The sequence below is a fragment of the Chiloscyllium punctatum genome, chromosome 44 (genome assembly GCF_047496795.1).
Source record: "Chiloscyllium punctatum isolate Juve2018m chromosome 44, sChiPun1.3, whole genome shotgun sequence".
Classification (NCBI taxonomy): Eukaryota; Metazoa; Chordata; class Chondrichthyes; order Orectolobiformes; family Hemiscylliidae; genus Chiloscyllium; species Chiloscyllium punctatum.
Genome location: NC_092782.1, coordinates 47,294,111 through 47,314,291, shown reverse-complemented (window position 1 = coordinate 47,314,291; position 20,181 = coordinate 47,294,111). Strand labels below are relative to the sequence as shown.

The 20,181-nt window shown below is 41.1% G+C and overlaps 1 protein-coding gene across 1 annotated transcript in view; it reads right to left on the bottom strand.

Moving 5' to 3' along the window:
- smo (smoothened, frizzled class receptor) overlaps positions 1-12,006 on the bottom strand; it is a 42,468-nt gene extending 30,462 nt beyond the window's left edge. The window contains exons 1-5 of the mRNA XM_072562835.1: positions 11,991-12,006; positions 10,846-11,421; positions 7,938-8,143; positions 6,880-7,089; positions 2,916-3,088 (exon numbers count right to left, since the gene is read on the bottom strand). Coding sequence (XP_072418936.1) covers positions 2,916-3,088; positions 6,880-7,089; positions 7,938-8,143; positions 10,846-11,095 — 839 coding nt within the window. The 5' untranslated portion in view covers positions 11,096-11,421; positions 11,991-12,006. The remainder of the gene's footprint in view (positions 1-2,915; positions 3,089-6,879; positions 7,090-7,937; positions 8,144-10,845; positions 11,422-11,990) is intronic.
- Positions 12,007-20,181: the final 8,175 nt, after the last annotated feature.

The following is a 20,181-nucleotide window of genomic DNA, read 5'->3' as shown; positions in this document are numbered from 1 at the left end:
AAAAACATAGAACATAAAAGCACAGTACAGGCCCCTCGGTCCTCGATTTTGCGCCAACCTGTGAACCAATTTGAAGCCCATCTAACCTACACCATTCCACTTTCATCCATATGACTATCCAATGACCATTTGAATGCCCTTAAAGTTGGCGAGTCTACTACAGGTGCAAGCAGTGTGTTCCATGCCTCTACTACTCTGAGTAAAGAAACTACCTCTGACATCTATCCTATATCTATCACCCCTCAATTTAAAGCCGTGTCCCCTCATGCTAGCCATCACCATTTGAGGAAAAAGGGTCTCACTGTCCACCCTATCTAATCCTGATTATTTTGTGTGTCTCAACTAAGTCACCTCTCAACCTTCTTCTCTCCAAAGAAAACAGCCTCAAGCTCCTCAGCCTTTCCTCGTAAGACCTTCCCTCCATACCAGGCAACATCCTAGTAAATCTCATCTGAACTCTTTCCAAATCTTGCACATCCTTCCTGGATTGCGGTGACCAGAACTGTACACAAACCTCCAAGTGTGGCTGCACCAGAGTTTTGTACAGTTGCAGCATGACCTCATGGTTCCGAAACTCATTCCCTCTACTAATAAAAGCTAACGCACCGTATGCCTGCTTAACAACCCTATCAACTTGGGTGGCAACTTTCAGGGATCTATGTACACGGACACAGATCTCTCTGCTCATCTACACTACCAAGAATCTTACCATTAGCCCAGTACTCTGCATTTCTGTTGCTCCTTCTGAAGTGAACTACCTCACATTTTTCTGCATTAAACTCCATTTGCCACCTGTCAGCCCAGCTCTGCAGCTTATCCATGTCCTTCTGTAATCTACAACACCCTTCTGCACTATCCACAACTTTACCAGCATTAGTGTCATCCACAAATTTACCAACCCATCCTTCTATGCCCTCATCCAGGTTGTTTACAAAAATGACAAACAGCAGTGGACCTAAAACAGATCCTTGAGTATACCACTAGTAACTGAACTCCAGGATGAACATTTCTCATCAACCACCACCCTCTGTCTTCTTTCAGCTAGCCAATTTCTGATCCAAATTGCTAAATCGCCCTCAATACCATGCCTCTGTATTTTCTGCAATAGCCTACCATGGGGAACCTTATCAAATGCCGTACTGAAATCCATATTCACCACATCAACAGCTTTACTCTCATCCACCTGTTTGGTCACATTCTCAAAGAACTCAATAAGGTTTGTGAGGCATGACCTACCCGTCACAAAACTGTGTTGACTATCCCTAATTAACTTATTCCTTTCCAGATTATTATAAATCCTACCTCTTATAATCTTTTCCAAACACTTCACCCACAACCGAAGGAAGGCTCACTGGTCTATAATTACCAGGGTTGTCTCTATTCTCCTTCTTGAACAATGGGACATTTGCTATCCTCCAGTCTTCTGGCACTATTCCTGTAGACAGTGACAACAAAGATCAAAGCCAAAGGCTCGGCAATCTCCTCCCGGACTTCCCAGAGAATCCTAGGATAAATCCCATCCAGCCCAAAGAACTTATCTATTTTTACACTTGCCAGAATTGCTAACACCTCCTTGTGAACTTCAATCCTATCTAGTTTAGTAGTCTGTATCTCAGTATTCTCCTTGACAACATTGTCAATATTTGCACCAGAAAAAGACAAAAAAAATTCATTTAGCGCTACCCTCGCTCAGTTATAATCTAATTTTATAATCTCTTAATCAGTTCTGCAACAGATTTTAAACACTTGTATATATTTAGTGCCATTTATTACATTTGGATTTCTATAAGTGCTTTCAAGCAAATTAAATACTTCTGAAGTAGAGTTACTTCTGTAAGGTGGGAAGAGGTTACCAATGTGATATTGACCAGATAATCATTGATCCTGATTTGATCGAGATATAACTATTTGACAGAACATCAGAATCACTACCAAACTAAAGCTTGACACAAATTACTTCATTTTTGTTACAAAAATGGGTTGGTCCTCAAACTGAAAATTAATTTTCTGGATACTGCTGTAAAGAACCCCAGAGTCAAATCATAGCAGCAACTGAAAAATTATGTTTTAAAAGTATGCTTTGGTCATTTTTCTGTATTACAGAAATACTGGAAAGAAGCTGGATGACTACACAGGACCTGGATTCTGGAAGTCAGGTGATGAAACTTCCAGGATTACATCCAATTAAAGTTGGCAACTTTATATTTAAACCTTTCATCAGTTTGGGCCACTCAATATGCACAGCATCACATCTGTTGAGACATTTAGCTGTCTTCCTGTAGCTGCCTCTTCTCCAAATGAGAACAAAAGGCCACAACAGTAGGATTGTTTCAGTCTGAGACTCAGAAGATTTCCTTTCAAACGGAATGAATGTCTGAATCCATCTGCTTATGGATTTTGAATTTGTCTGAGTCCATCAATCGTTAACAGTCTTGGTAATATCTTAGATTCCAAGCAGCAATTTTTCTCATATTTATCTGTAAACTTTACAAACCAATACCTCTTTTAGAATACCGTATAAACGTTTAGTTACTAACCTTTGTGTGCTCAACCACTTATTGGTTTTCAATAGAGTTGTGTTGATAGGCCATTCAGCCCAATTGAACAATGTCAGTGTACATACACCACATAAACATTTACCCAAACTAATTATCTATCCTTTTCAGCATAACCTTCTATTCCTTTCTCGCTCATGTTTATCTGACTTCCCTTTGAATACATAAATCTATTCACTCGAACTAATCCTCATGGTAGTGAGTTCCCAGTTATGACATTTATAATCTTTCAGTTCTGCTACAGATTTTATTCTTTATGGCTGGAATATGGAGGCAAATGTCTTCAGAAGACCATGCATGACTAAAATCACTGTCAGAAGAGTGAGACACACAAGAAAAAAAAAAGTAAAATAAATGTACGTTGGCTCTCCAAGTCGCATGGTCCCATCTGCCTTGCACACAATCTCTGTCCGTGCTCCATCCATGAATTGTGCAAGCCATCCAATGCTCCCAATAAAGAAACAGGCATTTACGTAAAACAAGATGACAGCAGGGTAACGGTTAGAGTTCTTCCAGTCAGCAACAAAAGTAGCCTAAAAATAAAAAGGAAAACTAAATATAACATGCAAGACGTTAGGCTCAGAATAAAGTCTCAAACAGTACAAGGTCCTTCAACAGTCATACAGGTGCTAAAATGCTTGGGAAATAAGTACACCAGTGATGTCTGCTGGAAAAACAATAATGCTACTTTGTTGACAACTAAATGAAGGGTGCTAGTGCTGGAAATTGGACCACCTTTGAATGTCAATATGGACCATTCATGTTGGATGCACTGGTTGGACAGATAATTGCAGCTCCTTATCCTCTCCATTAATAATGTCCATTGTGTTCTAATCTCAACAATACATTCCCATGATTTAATAAGGACAGCATGGGAAAGACATTGAGCTATTCTAATTTGTACTAAATAGTGAATACCCACACACTGTGGGTACCTGCTGATAAGGAACGGACTTGAAACTCCAATATTTTGGACTCTTACAACCAATATACCCTGGGTGCCAGCATGTAACTTTGCCTAGTTCCTGATGAAGGGCTTTTGTCCAAAACATCAACTCGCCTGCTCCTTGGAGGCTTCCTGACCTGCTGTGCTTTTCTAGCGCCACACTCAGAGCCATAGAGAAGTACAGCATGGAAACAGATCCTTTGATCCAACTCTTCCATGGCCGACCAGATATCCTATCTGAATCTAGTCCCATTTGCCAGCACTTGAGCTATATCTCTCTAAACCCTTCCTATTCATATACCCATACAGATGCCTTTTAAGTGTTGTAATTGTACTAGCCTCCACCACTTTCTCTGGCAGCTTATTCCATACATGCACCACCCTCTGTGTGAAAACGTTTCCCTTTAGATCCCTTTTAAATCTTACCTCTCTCACCCTAAACTTATGCCCTCTAGTTCTGGACTCCCCCACCCTAGGGAAAAGACCTTGTCTATTTACCCTATCCATGACCCTCATGATTTTATGAACCTTTAGAAGGTCACCCCTCAGCTTCTGATGCTCCAGGGAAAACAGTCCAAGCCTATTCAGCCGCTCCCTGTAGCTCAAACTATGCAGGAACTATGATCCTGCAGTCCAAGGTTTCTTTGTTCAGCAATACTCCCCAGGACCTTATCATTAAGTATGTAAGTTCTGCCCTGATTTGCCTTTCCAAAATGCAGCACCTCACATTTATTTAAATTAAACTCCATCTGCCATTCCTCGACCCACTGGCCCATGATCGAAATCCCATTGTACGGAGGTAACTTTCTTTGCTGTCCATGCCACCTCCAATTTTGGTGTCATCTGCAAACTTACTAACTGCATATCCTATGGTTTTTGATTCTGACTCTCCAGCATCTACAGTCCTTACTTTCTCATAGTTTCAGTGCTGCAGCAATGTTTAGATCAGATTGAGTTTGAGAGTCAACCTGCTCCAAGCTTTTATAGTTCAGTTTCACTTTAAGAAACCTTAGCACAGCTCTGCTGTAAACAGGCACTTAACAAATCTACCCTGAATAACATACAAAGCCAAAGCACTGCAGATGCTAGAAAACGGAATTAAAAGCAAAAGGAAGTATGGCAGGTCAAGCAGCATCTAGGGAACAAAATCAGAGTTAACATTTCAGACTGATCATATCTCACCAGAACGGAGTATTTGTAGGATTTTTTGTTTTAGTTCTAATGATATATATCCATGTGTGAATTACAAGTTGAAATCCAGTCAGGGGGTATGATTGATACATATATAGAAGAGAGAACCCAGAGACAGGCTGTAATTTATTGAAAAATGTAGGTGGTGAATACATAAAAGAATGAATACCTGGAGTGAATTGAGGAGTTCACATGATAAGAGGCTATAGCTATTTGAACTTGAGATTTCTGTTTTAAAATTACTATATTTTTACAGTTCATATTGTAGAACTCAGTATGGTTCAGGCTGTCAGTTTGCTGGCTGAGCTGGCAGGCTTGTTTTTAGACATTGTGTCACCATGCTTGATAACATCAGTGAGCCTCCAGTGAAGCACTGGTGTTCTGTCTCGCTTTCTATTTATGCGTCTTGATCTGTTAAGGTGGGTGGTATCATTTCCAGTTCGTTTTCAAAGAGGTTGGTAAATGGGGTCCAAATCAATGTGTTTATTGATGGAGTTCCGGTTTGAATGCCAGGCCTCTAGGAATTTCCATGTGTCTCTGTTTAGCCTGTCCCAGGATGGATGTGTTGACTCAGTCGAAGTGGTGTCCTCTTCACCTCGATGTAAGGATACTAATGTTAGTGGACCATGTCTTTTTGATGGCTAGTTGGTGTTCATGTATCCTGCTGGCGAGTTTTCTGCCTATTTGTCTGATGTAGTGTTTATTACAGTCCTGGCATTTACGAATGTCATTTACAAAATATCATGCAAAGATTGTAACAAACACTACATCAGACAGATAGGCAGAAAACCCATCAGCAGGATACATGAACACCAACTAGCCATCAAAAAACATGGCCACTAACACTAGTATCCTTACATCGAAATGAAGAGGACACCACTTCGACTGGGACAACACATCCATCCTGGGACAGGCTAAACAGAGACACACATGGGAACTCCTAGAGGCCTGGCATTCAAACCGGAACTCCATCAATAAACACATTGATTTGGACCCCATTTACCAACCTCTGAGAAGAAGAACCAAAAATGCTATTACTCACCTTAACAGACCAAGACACATAAATAGAAAGCTGGACAGAACACAGCACTTCAATGGAGGCTCACTGAAGATGTTACCTAGCATGGTGACAAAATGTCTGAAAACAAACCTGCCAGCTCAGCCAGCACACTTAAAATCTGAACCTCAACATGAGCTCTGAATCTTCTCAAAACTCAAACTCAATATGGTGAATATAATATCTTTTATAGGAGCTCTATTTTGAATTGAGTTCAGCTGCAAAGTACAGGCACTGTTGGCATAATCATTCTCTCTCCTCTGCCCCACTGTGAAACACTCTCTCTTTCCTAGTAACTTAGTCTGAATATCTTCTCACTCCATGGGTGAACTGGTGAAAACCCAAAACGCTCATCTACTTTGGATTGTCAGCCTTTAAATAGGACAATTGGGGTCAGAAATAGGATTGCCACCACCATTTTGAAAGACCACTGGGCAGACATTCATTTGTGGGCTCTATCCTGTTTGATATTGCAGCTGATTGTATGAATAAAGTTTACCGTTTTGTTACCAGTCTGTTCTGACATAACACAATAGTTCTATTCTTGAACAATCTTGCATTATTAGAAAATCGCGTAATAGCAGCACCATTTAAACCAATGGGACCAGAATCACTTTATAACCAATACAGGTAAGAAAAGTTTGCGTTCTACAAAATAATGGTCTAAATTCTACAATCACATTTTAGCCACTTCGTATTAAAGAAACATGCATTATAGCAGAACCAACTGTAATTACTTTGCTGGAGCAAAAATATGGACAACTGCCTTGCTCCAACTCTATCTACTTTTCCACTAGCAAGTTCACTCTCAAAATGGAGTGAGCCTCCTCTTAGCATTCCTGATGAAGGGCTTATGCCCAAAACATCGATTCTCCTGTTCCTTGGATGCTGCCTCACCTGCTGTGCTTTTCTAGCACCACACTCTTGTCTCCTCATAGCATTGTCAGGCTACAAGGATTTAAAATCTACCCATATATGTTTATGAAATTTAGCTTCATTCAGAGGAGAACAAAAATAAAACCATGAAAGCTGTTGTTTTATTCAATAATATTATTCTTACTTTGTCTAATGAAGTGCGAATGGGTTCAGGTTGCTTTTGCAGCCATACCCAATTAAAGAGCATTGCTCACCAATGTGAAGAACGTGCACAGAATGGCAATGGATCCGAAGACAGCGATATAGATGTGCATGGCATCATGTTCATTGTCTGTGAAGAGCGGGTTCTGACACTGGATTCCACATCCTTCCACATCCTCGTACCAACTCTTGGGATTCTCTGTACGGACCAGAGGGGACTCACACCGACCAGAGCTGTTAAATTTGATGTTCTGAACTTCATTCTGAAAGAAAGAATTTTAAAGTAATTAAATTTACCTTCATCCTTTGTGGACATTCCCCCCACCTCCACACACACCATTTAGACGAGATGGCATCTTGGCAACCTATTAGGATTCAATGCACCAACCCAACTCAGTGCCAATACCTTCCAAAATTGATAGTTTGCTCAATTACTTCTGCTGGAGTGTGTGTGTGCCTGTATACAGAAATGATCCTATATGATACCTCTACTCCCACTCACCACCTCTCAACAAGTTGCTGTAGTCTTTTTCTTCCTTTTATTCTTTTATGAGAAGTGAGTATTGCTGGGAAGCCTAGCATTTGTTGTAGATTACTAACTGCCCTCAAACTGAGTGGTGTGCTAGGCCATTTTTGAGTGCAGTCAAGAGTCAATAACATTGCTGCGGGTCTAGAGTCACATGTGGACTAGAACAGGCAAGGATGATATTACCTAAAGGACATTACTAAATCAGATGTTTTTTTTAAAACAACAATCAATGATAATTGTTATGGTCATGAACACTGAAACTAACTTTATATTCCAGGCATATTTAGTGAATTTAAATTCCAGTATCTGCAGTGGTGGGATTTGAATCTGTGTTCCATGGACATTAGCCTGGGCCTCTGGATTACTAGATTAGTGAATCTACTACTCTGCTACCGCCACAACACTCATCACTTCCCTCCAAAGAAAAGTCTCTTAATGCATTGAGTCTAGCAGTTCAAACATGAAGAACCACCACTTGAGAGAGTTGCAAGGAAGGGATGAGGCACAAACATTTCAGTTGGTGCTGGAATTCAACTTGTGCATGGATTATCCTTTGCTTTGGCTGACCCTCATCAAACCTACCAAGCATCCTTCAGGAAATCGATCACTTGAACACTTCAGGAAGTCAGGCCAGCCTCTCTCTCGCTCCACAATGGCACACGGGCTTCTGGTGATTTGACACATAATCTGACCAGGTAGTTCCACTTTGCCATTTTCACATTTTGGCATGTAGACAGCACACAAAAGCTGTTGAATCACACTCCAACAGCCTGGAGCATTCCTCAATCCTGGATAGGAAAATAAAGAGGAAGATGGAGTTGAATGAGATTGTCATCAAAAGTGTAAACTCTAATGCAAGATTGCAGAATCGAGAGGTTTACTCATCTACTCACATTATTTACAGAATTTGAATGGGAACATTTTGGAGCAGCACCTTCTATATTCCAAGAGGGGAAAACTCCATTGCAATTATTCCGAAAGATGCGGTTAACATTATTCACCATTTTATAAGTTCTGATCTGAAGCATAAAGCAACAGATGGAGAAAGTAATAAGACTTATAGAGTCATAGAGATGTACAGCATGGAAACAGACCCTTCGGTCCAACCCATGCCAACCAGATATCCCAACCCAATCTAGTCCCACTTGCCAGCACCTAGTCTATATTCCTCCAAACCCCTCCCACTCATATACCCAACCAAATGCCTTTTAAATGTTGCAATTGTACCAGCCTCCATCATTTCCTCTGGCAGCTCATTCCATATACGTACCACCCTCTGCATGAAAAGGTTGCCCCTTAGGTCTCTTTTATATCTTTCCCCTCTCACCCTAAATCTATGCGCTTTATTTCTGGACTCCCCCACCCCAGGAAAATATTTTGTCTATTTATCCTATCCATGCCCTTCTATAAGGTCAACCCTCAGCATCTACAGAAAACGGCTCCAGACTATTCAGCCTCTCCCTATAGCTCAAACCCTCCAGCCCTGACAACATCCTTGCTAATCTTTTCTGAACCCTTTCAAGTTTCATAACATCCTTCCGATAGGAGGGAGACCAGAAATGCACACAACATTCTAAAAGTGGCCTAACCAATGTCCTGTAAAGTCGCAACATGACCGCCAAACTCCTATACTCAATGCTCTGACCAAGAAAGGAAAGCATACCAACTACCTTCTTCACTGTCCTATCTACCTGCAACTTCACTTTCAAGGAACTATGAACCGGCATTCCAAGGTCTCTTTGTTCAACAATACTCTCCATGACCTTAGCAGTACATGAGAGAAAAAAAGAGAATAGAGAGCTATGCTGAAGCGTTTAAGTTGAGGTAGGTGGAATGGGAGCAGATGTCTGTGGAATATGAACACCAACACAATAATTTGGCTTGAAAAACCCATATGTGTGCTGTGTAAACTGTACAATTTACTTATGGGAATGTTGTTGGAATCTATTGTCCTGGACAGAATGACTAAGCATTTGAACAAGTATGAGCTGATCAAACCATGTCATCATAGATTTGTGAAGGGCAAGTAATGTCTATCTAATTGAATTTTCTTAATGAGGTCACAAATTTGGAGAACAAATCCTACATAGGAAGCATGAGTGAAATGATATGTAGATTGCTCTTCAGCTAGGATGTTAAAGCCCTAATGTCCCAGTTGTCACGAAAAATCCCATGATGCTAATTACAAGAATTGCAGGGGTGTTCTCCTGAAGTCTTGGGCGACACTTACCCCTCAACAATTACCACAACAGATTATCACAATGTTATCATCTTGCAGTTTGTGGAAGCTCACTGTGCACAAAGTGGTGCCATTGTTCCCTACATGGTTACATCTCTCGTCAAACCAGTCTCACTCTGTCACTGGAACTGCACTTGCTGACTCACAATGACTTCAAATTCTCTAATGCTTCTGTTTTAAAATGCTCTTTCACATGTTCCAATCCCTCCCTGGTTTTGCCCTTTGTAAAATAAAAAAAATCTGTAATCTCTTTTGGCTTTAAATCTACTCAAGAAATCTGCATTCCTCTAATTTTCCTTCATCAGACTGTGGCAGTCAAGCCTTGAGTCATCCAGGCTTCCATCTCTAAACTACTCTTCCTCTCCTTTAAGATCCACCTTTTTGAGCAAGAATTTAGTCAACTATCCTAATGTCATCTTCTTTGGCTCAGTAACAATATTCATCTGATTCCTCTCGTTTGAAGTGTTTCTGGATATTTATACTATATTAAGCAGAGTATATAAATAGAAGTCACAGTTGTTAATGAACAGGGAGATTAGATTTTTAATTAACTTTCATCAACAATAAAGCAAACTGGACTGAGCCATGCCTCCCTTACTTGCCTGTACTTTGATCTTCACCTATGCTTTGGATTTGACAAGAGGTGTTAACCTAATATAAATTTAATATTGGAGTTATAATACTGTAGGCTTGAAACAGCTTTCAGAGGCTGCATTTGTACAGTCCCTTTAGCATGGTAAAATTCTCCAAAGTATTCAATGGGTCTGTAACAAACATACAAAGCCACATGAGGGCATATGGCCAAAAGTTTGCTAAAGAAAAAAGAACCAGATATTAAGCAAAGGATTAAAAAAAATGAAGTTTGGAGGGGCAAGAGCTGAAATCCAGAATGTGGGGCCTAGGCAACTGAAGGCACAATTATCAGTGGTGGGTGAGGAGGATGTGAGTGTACAGGACTTTATTGTGGCTGATAGGATCTCAGAATCTACTGTGGCTTTAGGACGGATATACCACCCAAGTTATCACACGGGAAGAAGTATAACAACAACTCAACTCTCTCCCTCCTCAGACAATCTTGTTGGAAGTGCATTGGATGTTCCTCAAGTTCTGCGTTCCGCTAAAATGGTACAAAATAAAGGAAACGGGGATACCCTTCTGGGACTGAAAATATTTTCTACTTGTTTAATATCATATACAATTCCAAAAAAAAAGCGTTTTGCTTTGATAATACAAGGGGTTTGAGTGCAATACCTGACCAGAGGACCAGATTGTTGTGAGCCTCTTCTTGGGTGTTGGAGTCTTCAGCCAGAGCGAGCGATGTGTGGGTGTAAGGTAGAACCGAACCCATGCAAGTATTGTATCTCAGGGGCTCGCAGTCTGATACTTTTTTGCAGCGGTCGTGGGGAAACGTTTGGTTAGTGCCGCTCAGCTCCAGGAAGGTCCAGAGTAAAAGCAGGGAGACTGTAGCCGCTTTAACAAAAGACTGCCATCCGGTAGACATCTTGATTCTTCCAGACTTCCAGTTGCAAAGTTAAAAGAAATCTTCACCCTCTCCACACACGCGCACCCCGTCGCCTATTTTCGAACTTTAATGTTCACCTCTCTGAAAGCGGGGAATTAATCCCCTTCCACTCGAAACTTCTTCCGACTGGTTATTGGCCTCTTTCCCTGCCTCTGTTTGTCCCAGAAAATGTGTCAGTTTCCCAACTTGCAGCGAATGCCATCGCGTCAGTTTCAACTCATTCCAGGCTCCGCCGGCTGCAGACTGGGATACGATTATTCCCAAATTCTCTCTCCAAACTCACTGAGACGTTTTTTTTAAACACTCTGTAAACACAAAGCCCACGGGGGGAAAATGCAAATCATTTGATTTATACGAAGAACGTGCGTGATCTCAACTTGCCTCCCGACTCCCACTTTTACGTGCCAGAGAAGTGACAGAGAAAAAGGATTGTAATTTGATACCCAGTCCATTTTTTCCCCGTTCCCTCTCTCTCGTTCTATCCTTGTAACCTCTCCCAATGCTCCGTTAGAGATCTTGAATCTGTGTCCAATTCACTGAATGTCTACCAGTCCACTGAAAAAAATGTTTTTTTTTGTATACACCTTTTTCTCACTCCCTGAGAGTTTGGTTCAGCAACAGTTTTTATTCATGCTGAGGAGTGGGAGGCACTTAGTAAGGTTAAACCGAACCCATCCCCCACCCAGTTTAAAAACCACAACCACACTGGCAAAAGTTAAACGCAGTCAGTATCCCCTTTTCTGGCCCCCGACTACTTTTCCATCGCAGTTGGAAAGATAATAATTCCCACCCCCAAAAAACACCTTTGCTTTAGTCTCAAACTCAGGCACAGGAGTTGTTTCACTTCCAGTCCCCAATACCTCAGTTTACAAACCTCAGCTGATAACTCGCCGGAAATGCCGAGTGGTTGTAGGGCGCCACATTCAAGGAGTGACATTCTTTGCTGATGCCTAATGAATTCTGCCTAATGCCTAATAAAGGGCTGTTGTGGTGCGGTGATCGTGCGTCTATCTCTGGACCAAGAGGCCTAGGTTCAGACCTGCTCCAAAGGCGTGTAATTACAGGGTGTTTAGAAAATATCCACAAGCACCAACTGATGCACTCACTTCCAGGCTCTTCAGCATCAAATGATCCCACATAACTCCTGCATCCTAGTCGAGTTGATCTGCTCTGAACTGCATATATCCTTTTTCAAAAGATCTCAACGCAGTACTTCAGAGAAGACAAAAGGGATTCTCCTAGAGTCTTGGTCAATAGCTACTGTATCCCCTCAACATTACAAAACAGATGATGTGACCATTATGTCATTGCTGTTTGAGGGCTCTTGCTGTGCACAATATTGGCTATCACATTTTCCCACACTGAGTACACATTACAAAGCACTGAACTGGCTGTAAACACTTGCATTTCCTGAGAATGTGCAAAAGGCACTTGATGTGAAGGCTTTCTTCTGGCCTTTTTCACATGTTCCTTTCACAGTCCACGACAAGAAGACTGGACTTGAATACAATGCTACCTTCATCTGGGAAAGAACAACAATCTCAGCCCAAACAAGAAGATTGGTCTCAGGGCGGCATAGTGGCTCAGTGGTTAATGCTGCTGCCTCACAGCCAGGTTCAATTCCAACAGATGACTGTGTGTGGAGTTTGCACGTTCTCCCCATGTCTGTGTGGGTTTCCTCTGGGTGCTCCAGTTTCCTCCCACAATCCAAAGATGTGCAGGTTAGGTGAATTGGCCAGAGTGTTCAGGGATGTGTAGGTTAGGTACATTAGTCAGGGGTAGATGTGGAATAATAGAGTTGGGGAATGGGTCTGGGTGGGTTACTCTTTGGAGGGTCAGTGTGAACTTGTTGGGAGAAAGAGAGGACTGGAAATCAGAGTCGAGAGTGTGGTGCTGGAAAAGCACTGCAGGTCAGGCAGCATCCTAGGAGCAGGAGAATCAATGTTTCGGGCAAAAGCCCTTCATCATGAATGTGTGAGGCCGAAGGGCCTGTTTTTACACTGTATGGATTCTAAAAAAGTGAACTAAGATTTGTCTGGCTCCCATTGGCTGCCTTTAAACAGAGAGGACAAACAGAAATATACTCCTCAACGAATCTGACAAAAATGTTAAAAATTGTAACTGCAGCTTGTCCTTTAGAAATCTTCTATTATCTGATCACCGCAGTGCCTCACAGGTCACTCGCTGTTGTGTTCCACAGTGTGGTGTCCAAACACTGCTCCTCAGTATCCTTCCATGCAGTGTTCTTCTGTGCACCATCTGTGTCCTTTAGTGCAGTGTCCCTCCATGGAATCCCTCAGCTATGCCTCTCATGTACTCCAATAACAGTGTTTCACTGTGCATTGTCCCTATGGGTACTGTCTCACAATAGTGTCATTCCATGTGTTATCCTACAGTATAATGTCCTTGTGCACACCACCCCATAGTGCGGTGTCTCTCCATGCACTACCCCAGCTCTGTATCCCTCCCTACCTAAGTTTTCCTCTATGTAATCCTTCAGCTATGCACCCTAACATTTTACACTTCTGCTCTGTGAACTTCAGTGCAGGTTTACTTATTGTTGTGACCTGCAAACTCTACAGTATTGATTTGAGCATTGTGTTTTCAATCACATTTTTAAAAAAATCACATTAGAAATTAGAAATATAGGATAATCAGCAGAAAGGGGTATGAAAATGATCCAGCTAGACCACAGGTTCAGCAGTATGAAGGATTTGTACTTTGGTTAAGTCAGCAACATTTATATATATCAAAACTATTGCAAGCAGAATGCATTTCCTGTAAATACCTCACCTACTTCATGTAACATTTGTTTATTTCATATTTCCTATCACTTTCTTCATGTCACACTCCCATAGTCACACTTTGTTAGTGGTGCCCAGATTATTGTATAACAGAATACCCTATGACTCAATCCATAGGAAGTAGCACAAAATATTATAATCAACAGAATATCCACATATGCTGGGGAAGCAGATTTATTATCAGTGTTTTCTGTTGAGGTGCAGAATTATCAGTGTACACTGGGGAAGAAAAGATTTGATTTCAGTTTATAACAGGGAAGGGGACCAAGTGATGTGTTCATGGTGTTTCACATTGATCATTGTTCGCTATTCAAACAATTCAAACTTATTCAACAGAGGGAAGTGAGTTGGCGGTGGCAATACAGCACAGGGTGCTGGAGTTAAAACCATGAAAATCATGACAAATGCCATGCAAATGAAGGCTGATTCACTTGTAGCCTACAGTCTCCTCTCACTGTTCAAGGATTAAGATGTCCATCTGTTCCCTCACCCTAGGAAATTTGGCATTTTGATCTAAACACAGACAGTAAAATGGGAAGGTGAAATCTAGGAGCTTATGTGTTGTCCTGCCTGTGACTGAGCCACACATGGAAGTAAAAGATCCCAGGATCAATCCATAGTCTGCAATCAGCTAACAATGCCAGAAGAGGGAGTACGGATGTGCAATGGCACAAAAATCAGTGATACTGAATTGACATACCATACCTGTTTTACATATTGACATACCATACCATTTTTTCATTTCCACTGAAGACATTAACACTGCTTCTCTCTCTACAGATGCTGCCAGTCCTGCTGAATTTTTCCAGCATTTTCTATTTTTATTCCAGTTGCTGCTCCTGCTTATCATGGACTATTTCAGAAAACAATTGGCAGTGTTCTGTGAGAGTAGCAAGTAAGCAAATCTATCTAAAGTGTAGGCAGCCTTATGATTCAGTTAGTGTTAAGTTTGAAAAGTGCAGGCCAATTGTCACTTTAAATGAATCCATAATTTTAAACAGTTCTGGGCTCACCTTACAAAAATATTACAGGAGGTGTAAGATAACTGACAAAGATGACACTAAAAGTGAGAGATTAGAACTGTGAGGCAAGAGGAACACCATGGCAGTTTCTGACAAAAAAAAGTGAACATTGGGGGCAATCTGATAAAGCCCTCAAAATTATGAATTATTTCAATAAGGCAAATGTGGAGATGTTTCCAATTGTGCGGCAAGTCAAAACCAGTTACCCTTCTGCACTGACATCCAAGGAGAATTTCACCCTCACCATCTCCAAAAACATCAATAAATATTCCAACAGCCAATGGCTGCTCTGGAGCTGCTTACTAAATGTCTTCCTCCTCTTGCTCCTCTCTCAGATCAAACAACATGTTGCTTCTTCTAGTTAAAGTTAATACATTTCTAAAGAATACTTTAAATATTGGAGGTTGGGCCAGTGTTTGTCGTACTCAAATCCTGATTGGAACCTCAATATGTTGAGAAGGGCATGGAAATAGAATTACACAGAATGTATTGCATAGAAAGAGGCCATTCCAGTCAATTGGTTCATGCTGATATTTAAACTCCATATGAGTGTCCTCTGTCCCTACTTCATTTAACCAATCAACATTGAGTTTCATTCTTCTCTGACAGGTTCATCTAGTTTCTCCTTAAATCCATTGTACTATTTACAACTACTGCTTGTAGTAGCAAGCTCTACATTCTCATCGCTCTCTAATAAAAGAAGTTTCTCCTGAAACCCAAACTGGATTTGTTAGTGAATATCTGTCTGCCCCCAAATTTTGGTTTATTCTATAATTGGAAATATTGTCTCTGAATCTACTGAAATTGGATCCCTTAATAATTTTAAAGACTTCTATCAGGTCACCTCTCAACCTTTTAATTTCGACAGAAAAAAGCCCAAACTTTGTAATCTCTTCTGAGAGTTGTCATCTCTCAGATCTGATATCATCCTTGTTAATTAGTTTTACACCGTCTCCAGTACTTCTGAAATATGGAGACCAAAACTGTAGAAGATTATTGAGTCATTAAAAGTAAAGTACAATTGGCCCACACATTTCAAACTTAATACTAAATGCCTCACAATGTAGCTCCAGTAATTAACCTTAGCCAGAGGACACTGCAAGTTCTCTTCAGCAGCCCTTATTAATAAGTGGGAGCTGCAGCCTCTTGCATTACTTACATAATTCCATAATTACGTCTATCCACTTCCTCCACATTGAGGGTAAGCTGACAAGTCAAAGCCAGCTCCTAAAAATAATTAACTAAATGCCAACCCTCATTGTCTCAAAGCCTAACAAATCAAAACATTGGAAATGAAATTCGTGAGTTGGCATTTTTTTTCCAATATAAATAAGCAAATACTAACAGTTGGTTTATAAACTTCATAGAGACATAATTAATTTTTAACAAATTAGAACTCTTTACAAAAACTATATTACCATATTTAAAAATGTTTTTCAAAGCCCCTACCTGTTATCCAAGAAAACATTAAAGAAAGATCCAGCCTCCTGCCATGATAGCATTCTGATGTCCTGAAGAAAGCTATTTGGTACATTGACAGTGCTATATAATTAATTGCACTGCCTTGACATTTTTCAAACTAGATTTAATCCAGCTGCTTTTTCCATTCCCTCCCCTTGAAGTTTAGAACCACCTTTAGCTGGGCCATCAGTTTAATTGGTTTCTCATCCAAGGACCCCATCATGATATGGGCTAAATGCAGGCAAGTAGAATCGGTTTAGTTTTGGAAACTTTGGTCGGCATGGTGAATCGGACCGAAGGGTCTGTTTCCATACTGTATGACTCTCTGACTCAGTCAGCTATTTAGCCAGGAAGGATGTCAGAGGTGAACCCAATCTTGTTTTCATCCCGATATCCATTCACATACTCCATATACATCTGCATTTCCTATTAGAAATAACCAGACTGCAATGCAAAAGCAGACTGTGAGTGCATGTTCTTCTCTATAAATCAGTAGTCAATGAAGGCAACTGGAATGCTTTGCATTACTCAGTCAGACTCAACAAACTGAGAAGAGGCATGAGCAGGACTCCCAGAACTGGACAGCTGAATACTTCATTAACAAGCTCGTACAGCACTGATCTGGAGCCCAAAACCAACTAACTTCAATGATTACTCTCCCTTTCTTGAGCCTCATATGAAGTCACCTAAATTTCAGAAAACAAATAAGTCAAATCTTTGCAAAGCTATTCAGAGCATAACATTACAAGTAGGCATAGTTTACTGCCCAAATGTTTGCATACATTTTACAATTTGCAATTTAAGTGCTCCATTTGATCATTCTTTACAGACTGAAACATCATAAGGGACTGAAACTAAGCTCTCATCACATTTCAGTAGTAGCACACAGCAAAATCCCAAAATTCTGGAGCTCTCTCCTCTTAAAGACACAACATTATCCAGAAATTATGTATCTTCAGATCAATTGACTGGAGTTCGACTATCTATGATATTTTACCACTGCAGTGAATGAAGGACAGAAGAAACTCAGACTCTGCTCTGCTTCACCTCAGGGGTTGCACTTTTGTAATGATTTCAAATTTGGTCCAGAGGCATGGGCACAAAATCTAATCTGACACTGCCAGTGCATTACTGAGTGCGTGCTACGATATCAGAGGGGTTATACTTTACAGAAGTTATATCAAGGCCTAGCAGGTGGATATAAAAGTTTCCACAGCACAATTTGAAAGAAGAGCTGTAGATTTGCCCTGGGGCCTTGGCCAACGTTTGTCCATTCAATAATTTAACTATAACAGTTCATCTGTTTATGATAAAGTTGTTGTCTATAGACAATAGACAATAGACAATAGGTGCAGGAGTAGGCCATTCTGCCCTTCAAGCCTGCACCACCATTCAATACGATCATGGCTGATCATCCTTAATCAGTATCCTGTTCCTGCCTTATCTCCATAACCCTTGATTCCAATATCCTTGAGAGCTCTATCCAACTCTTTCTTAAATGAATCCAGAGACTGGGCCTCCACTGCCCTCTGGGGCAGAGCATCCCACACAACCACCACTCTCTGGGTGAAGAAGTTTCTCCTCATCTCTGTCCTAAATGGTCTACCCCATATTTTTAAGCTGTGTCCTCTGGGTTCGGCTTTCACCCATCAGCGGAAACATGTTTCCTGCCTCCAGAGTGTCCAATCCTTTAATAATCTTATATGTATCAATCAGATCCCCTCTCAGTCTTCTAAACTCAAGGGTATCAAGCCCAGTCGCTCCAGTCTTTCAGTGTAAGGCAATCCCGCCATTCCAGGAATTGACCTCATGAACCTACGCTGCACTCCCTCAATAGCCAGAATGTCTTTCCTCAAATTTGGAGACCAGAACTGCACACAGTACTCCAGGTGTGGTCTCACCAGGGCCCTGTACAGCTGCAGAAGAACCTCTTTGCTTCCATACTCAATCCCTCTTGTTATGAAGGCCAGCCTTCTTCACTACCTGCTGTACCTGCATACTTACCTTCATTGGCTGGTGTACAACAACACTCAGATCTCTTTGTACTGCCTCTTTACCTAAATTGATTCCATTTAAGTAGTAATCTGCCTTCCTGTTCTTACCACCAAAGTGAATACATTTATCCACATTAAACTGCATCTGCCATGCATCTGACCACTCACCTAACCTTTCTACCACTCACCGAACCTGTCTGGGTTACCCTGTAATCTCCTAACATCCTCCTCACATTTCACCCTGCCACCCAGCTTAGTATCATCAGCAAATTTGCTAATGTTATTACTAATACCATCTTCTATATCATGAATATATATAGTAAAAAGCTGCAGTCCCAGCACTGATCCCTGCGGTACCCCACTGGTCACTGCCTGCCATTCCGAAATGGAACCGTTTATCACTATTCTTTGTTTCCTGTCAGCCAACCAACTATCAATCCAAGTTAGTACTTTGCCCCCAGTACCATGCACCTTAATTTTGCTCACTAACCTCCTATGTGGGACTTTATCAAAAGCTTTCTGAAATTTCAGATACACTACATCTACTGGATCTCCCTCGTCCACCTTCATCTTCCTTAAAAACTTCCAGAAGGTTAGTCAAGCATGATTTCCCCTTCATAGATCCATGCTGACTCTGACCTACCCTGTTACTTCTATCCAGATGTGTCGTAATTTCATCCTTTATAATAGACTCCAGCATCTTTCCCACCACTGAGGTCAGACTAACTGGTCTATAATTTCCTGCTTTCTCTCTCCCACCTTTCTTAAAAAGTGGTACAACGTTAGCCACCCTCCAATCCGCAGGAACTGATCCCAAATCTATCGAACTCTGGAAAATAATCACTAACGCATTCACAATTTCTCGAGCCACCTCCTTCAGTACCCTGGGATGTAGACCATCAGGCCCCGGGGACTTATCAACCTTCAGACCTAACAGTCTCTCCAACACCATTCCTTGCAAATATAAATTCCCTTAAGTTCAGGTCCTTTAGCCACTGTTCCCTCAGGGAGATTGCTTGTGTCTTCCCCAGTGTATACAGATCTGAAGTACCAATTCAATTCTTCTACCATTTCTTTGTTCCCCGTAATATATTCCCCTGTTTCTGTCTTCAAGGGCCCAATTTTAGTCTTCACCATTTTTTTGCCTTTCACATACCTAAAAAAGCTTTTACTATCCTCCTTTATATTATTGGCCAGTTTACCTTCGTATCTCATTTTTTCTCTGCGTATTTCCTTCTTTGTAATCCTCTGTTGTTCTTTAAAAGCTTCCCAGTCCTCTGTTTTCCCACTTATATTTGCTATGTTACACTTTTTCTCTTTTAACTTTATATGTTTCTTAACTTCCCTCATCAGCCACGGCCACCCATGCCTCCTCCTAGGATCTTTCTTCCTTTTTGGAATGAACTGATCCTGCAACTTCTGCATTATACACAGAAATATCTGCCATTGTTCCTCCACTGTCATCCCTGCTAAGGTATTGCACCATTGAACTTTGGCCAACTCCTCCCTCATAGCTCCATAGTTCCCTTTATTCAACTGAAATATTGTCACTTCCGATTGTACCCTCTCCCTCTCAAATTGCAGATTGAAGCTTATTGTATTATGGTCACTACTTTCCAATGGCTCCTTCACTTCGAGGTCCCTGATCAATTCTGGTTTGTTGCACATTACCAGATCCAGAATTGCCTTCTCCCTGGTAGGCTCCAGCACCAGCTGTTCTAAGAATCCATCTCTGAGGCACTCCACAAAGTCTCTTTCTTGAGGTCCAATACCATCCTGATTCT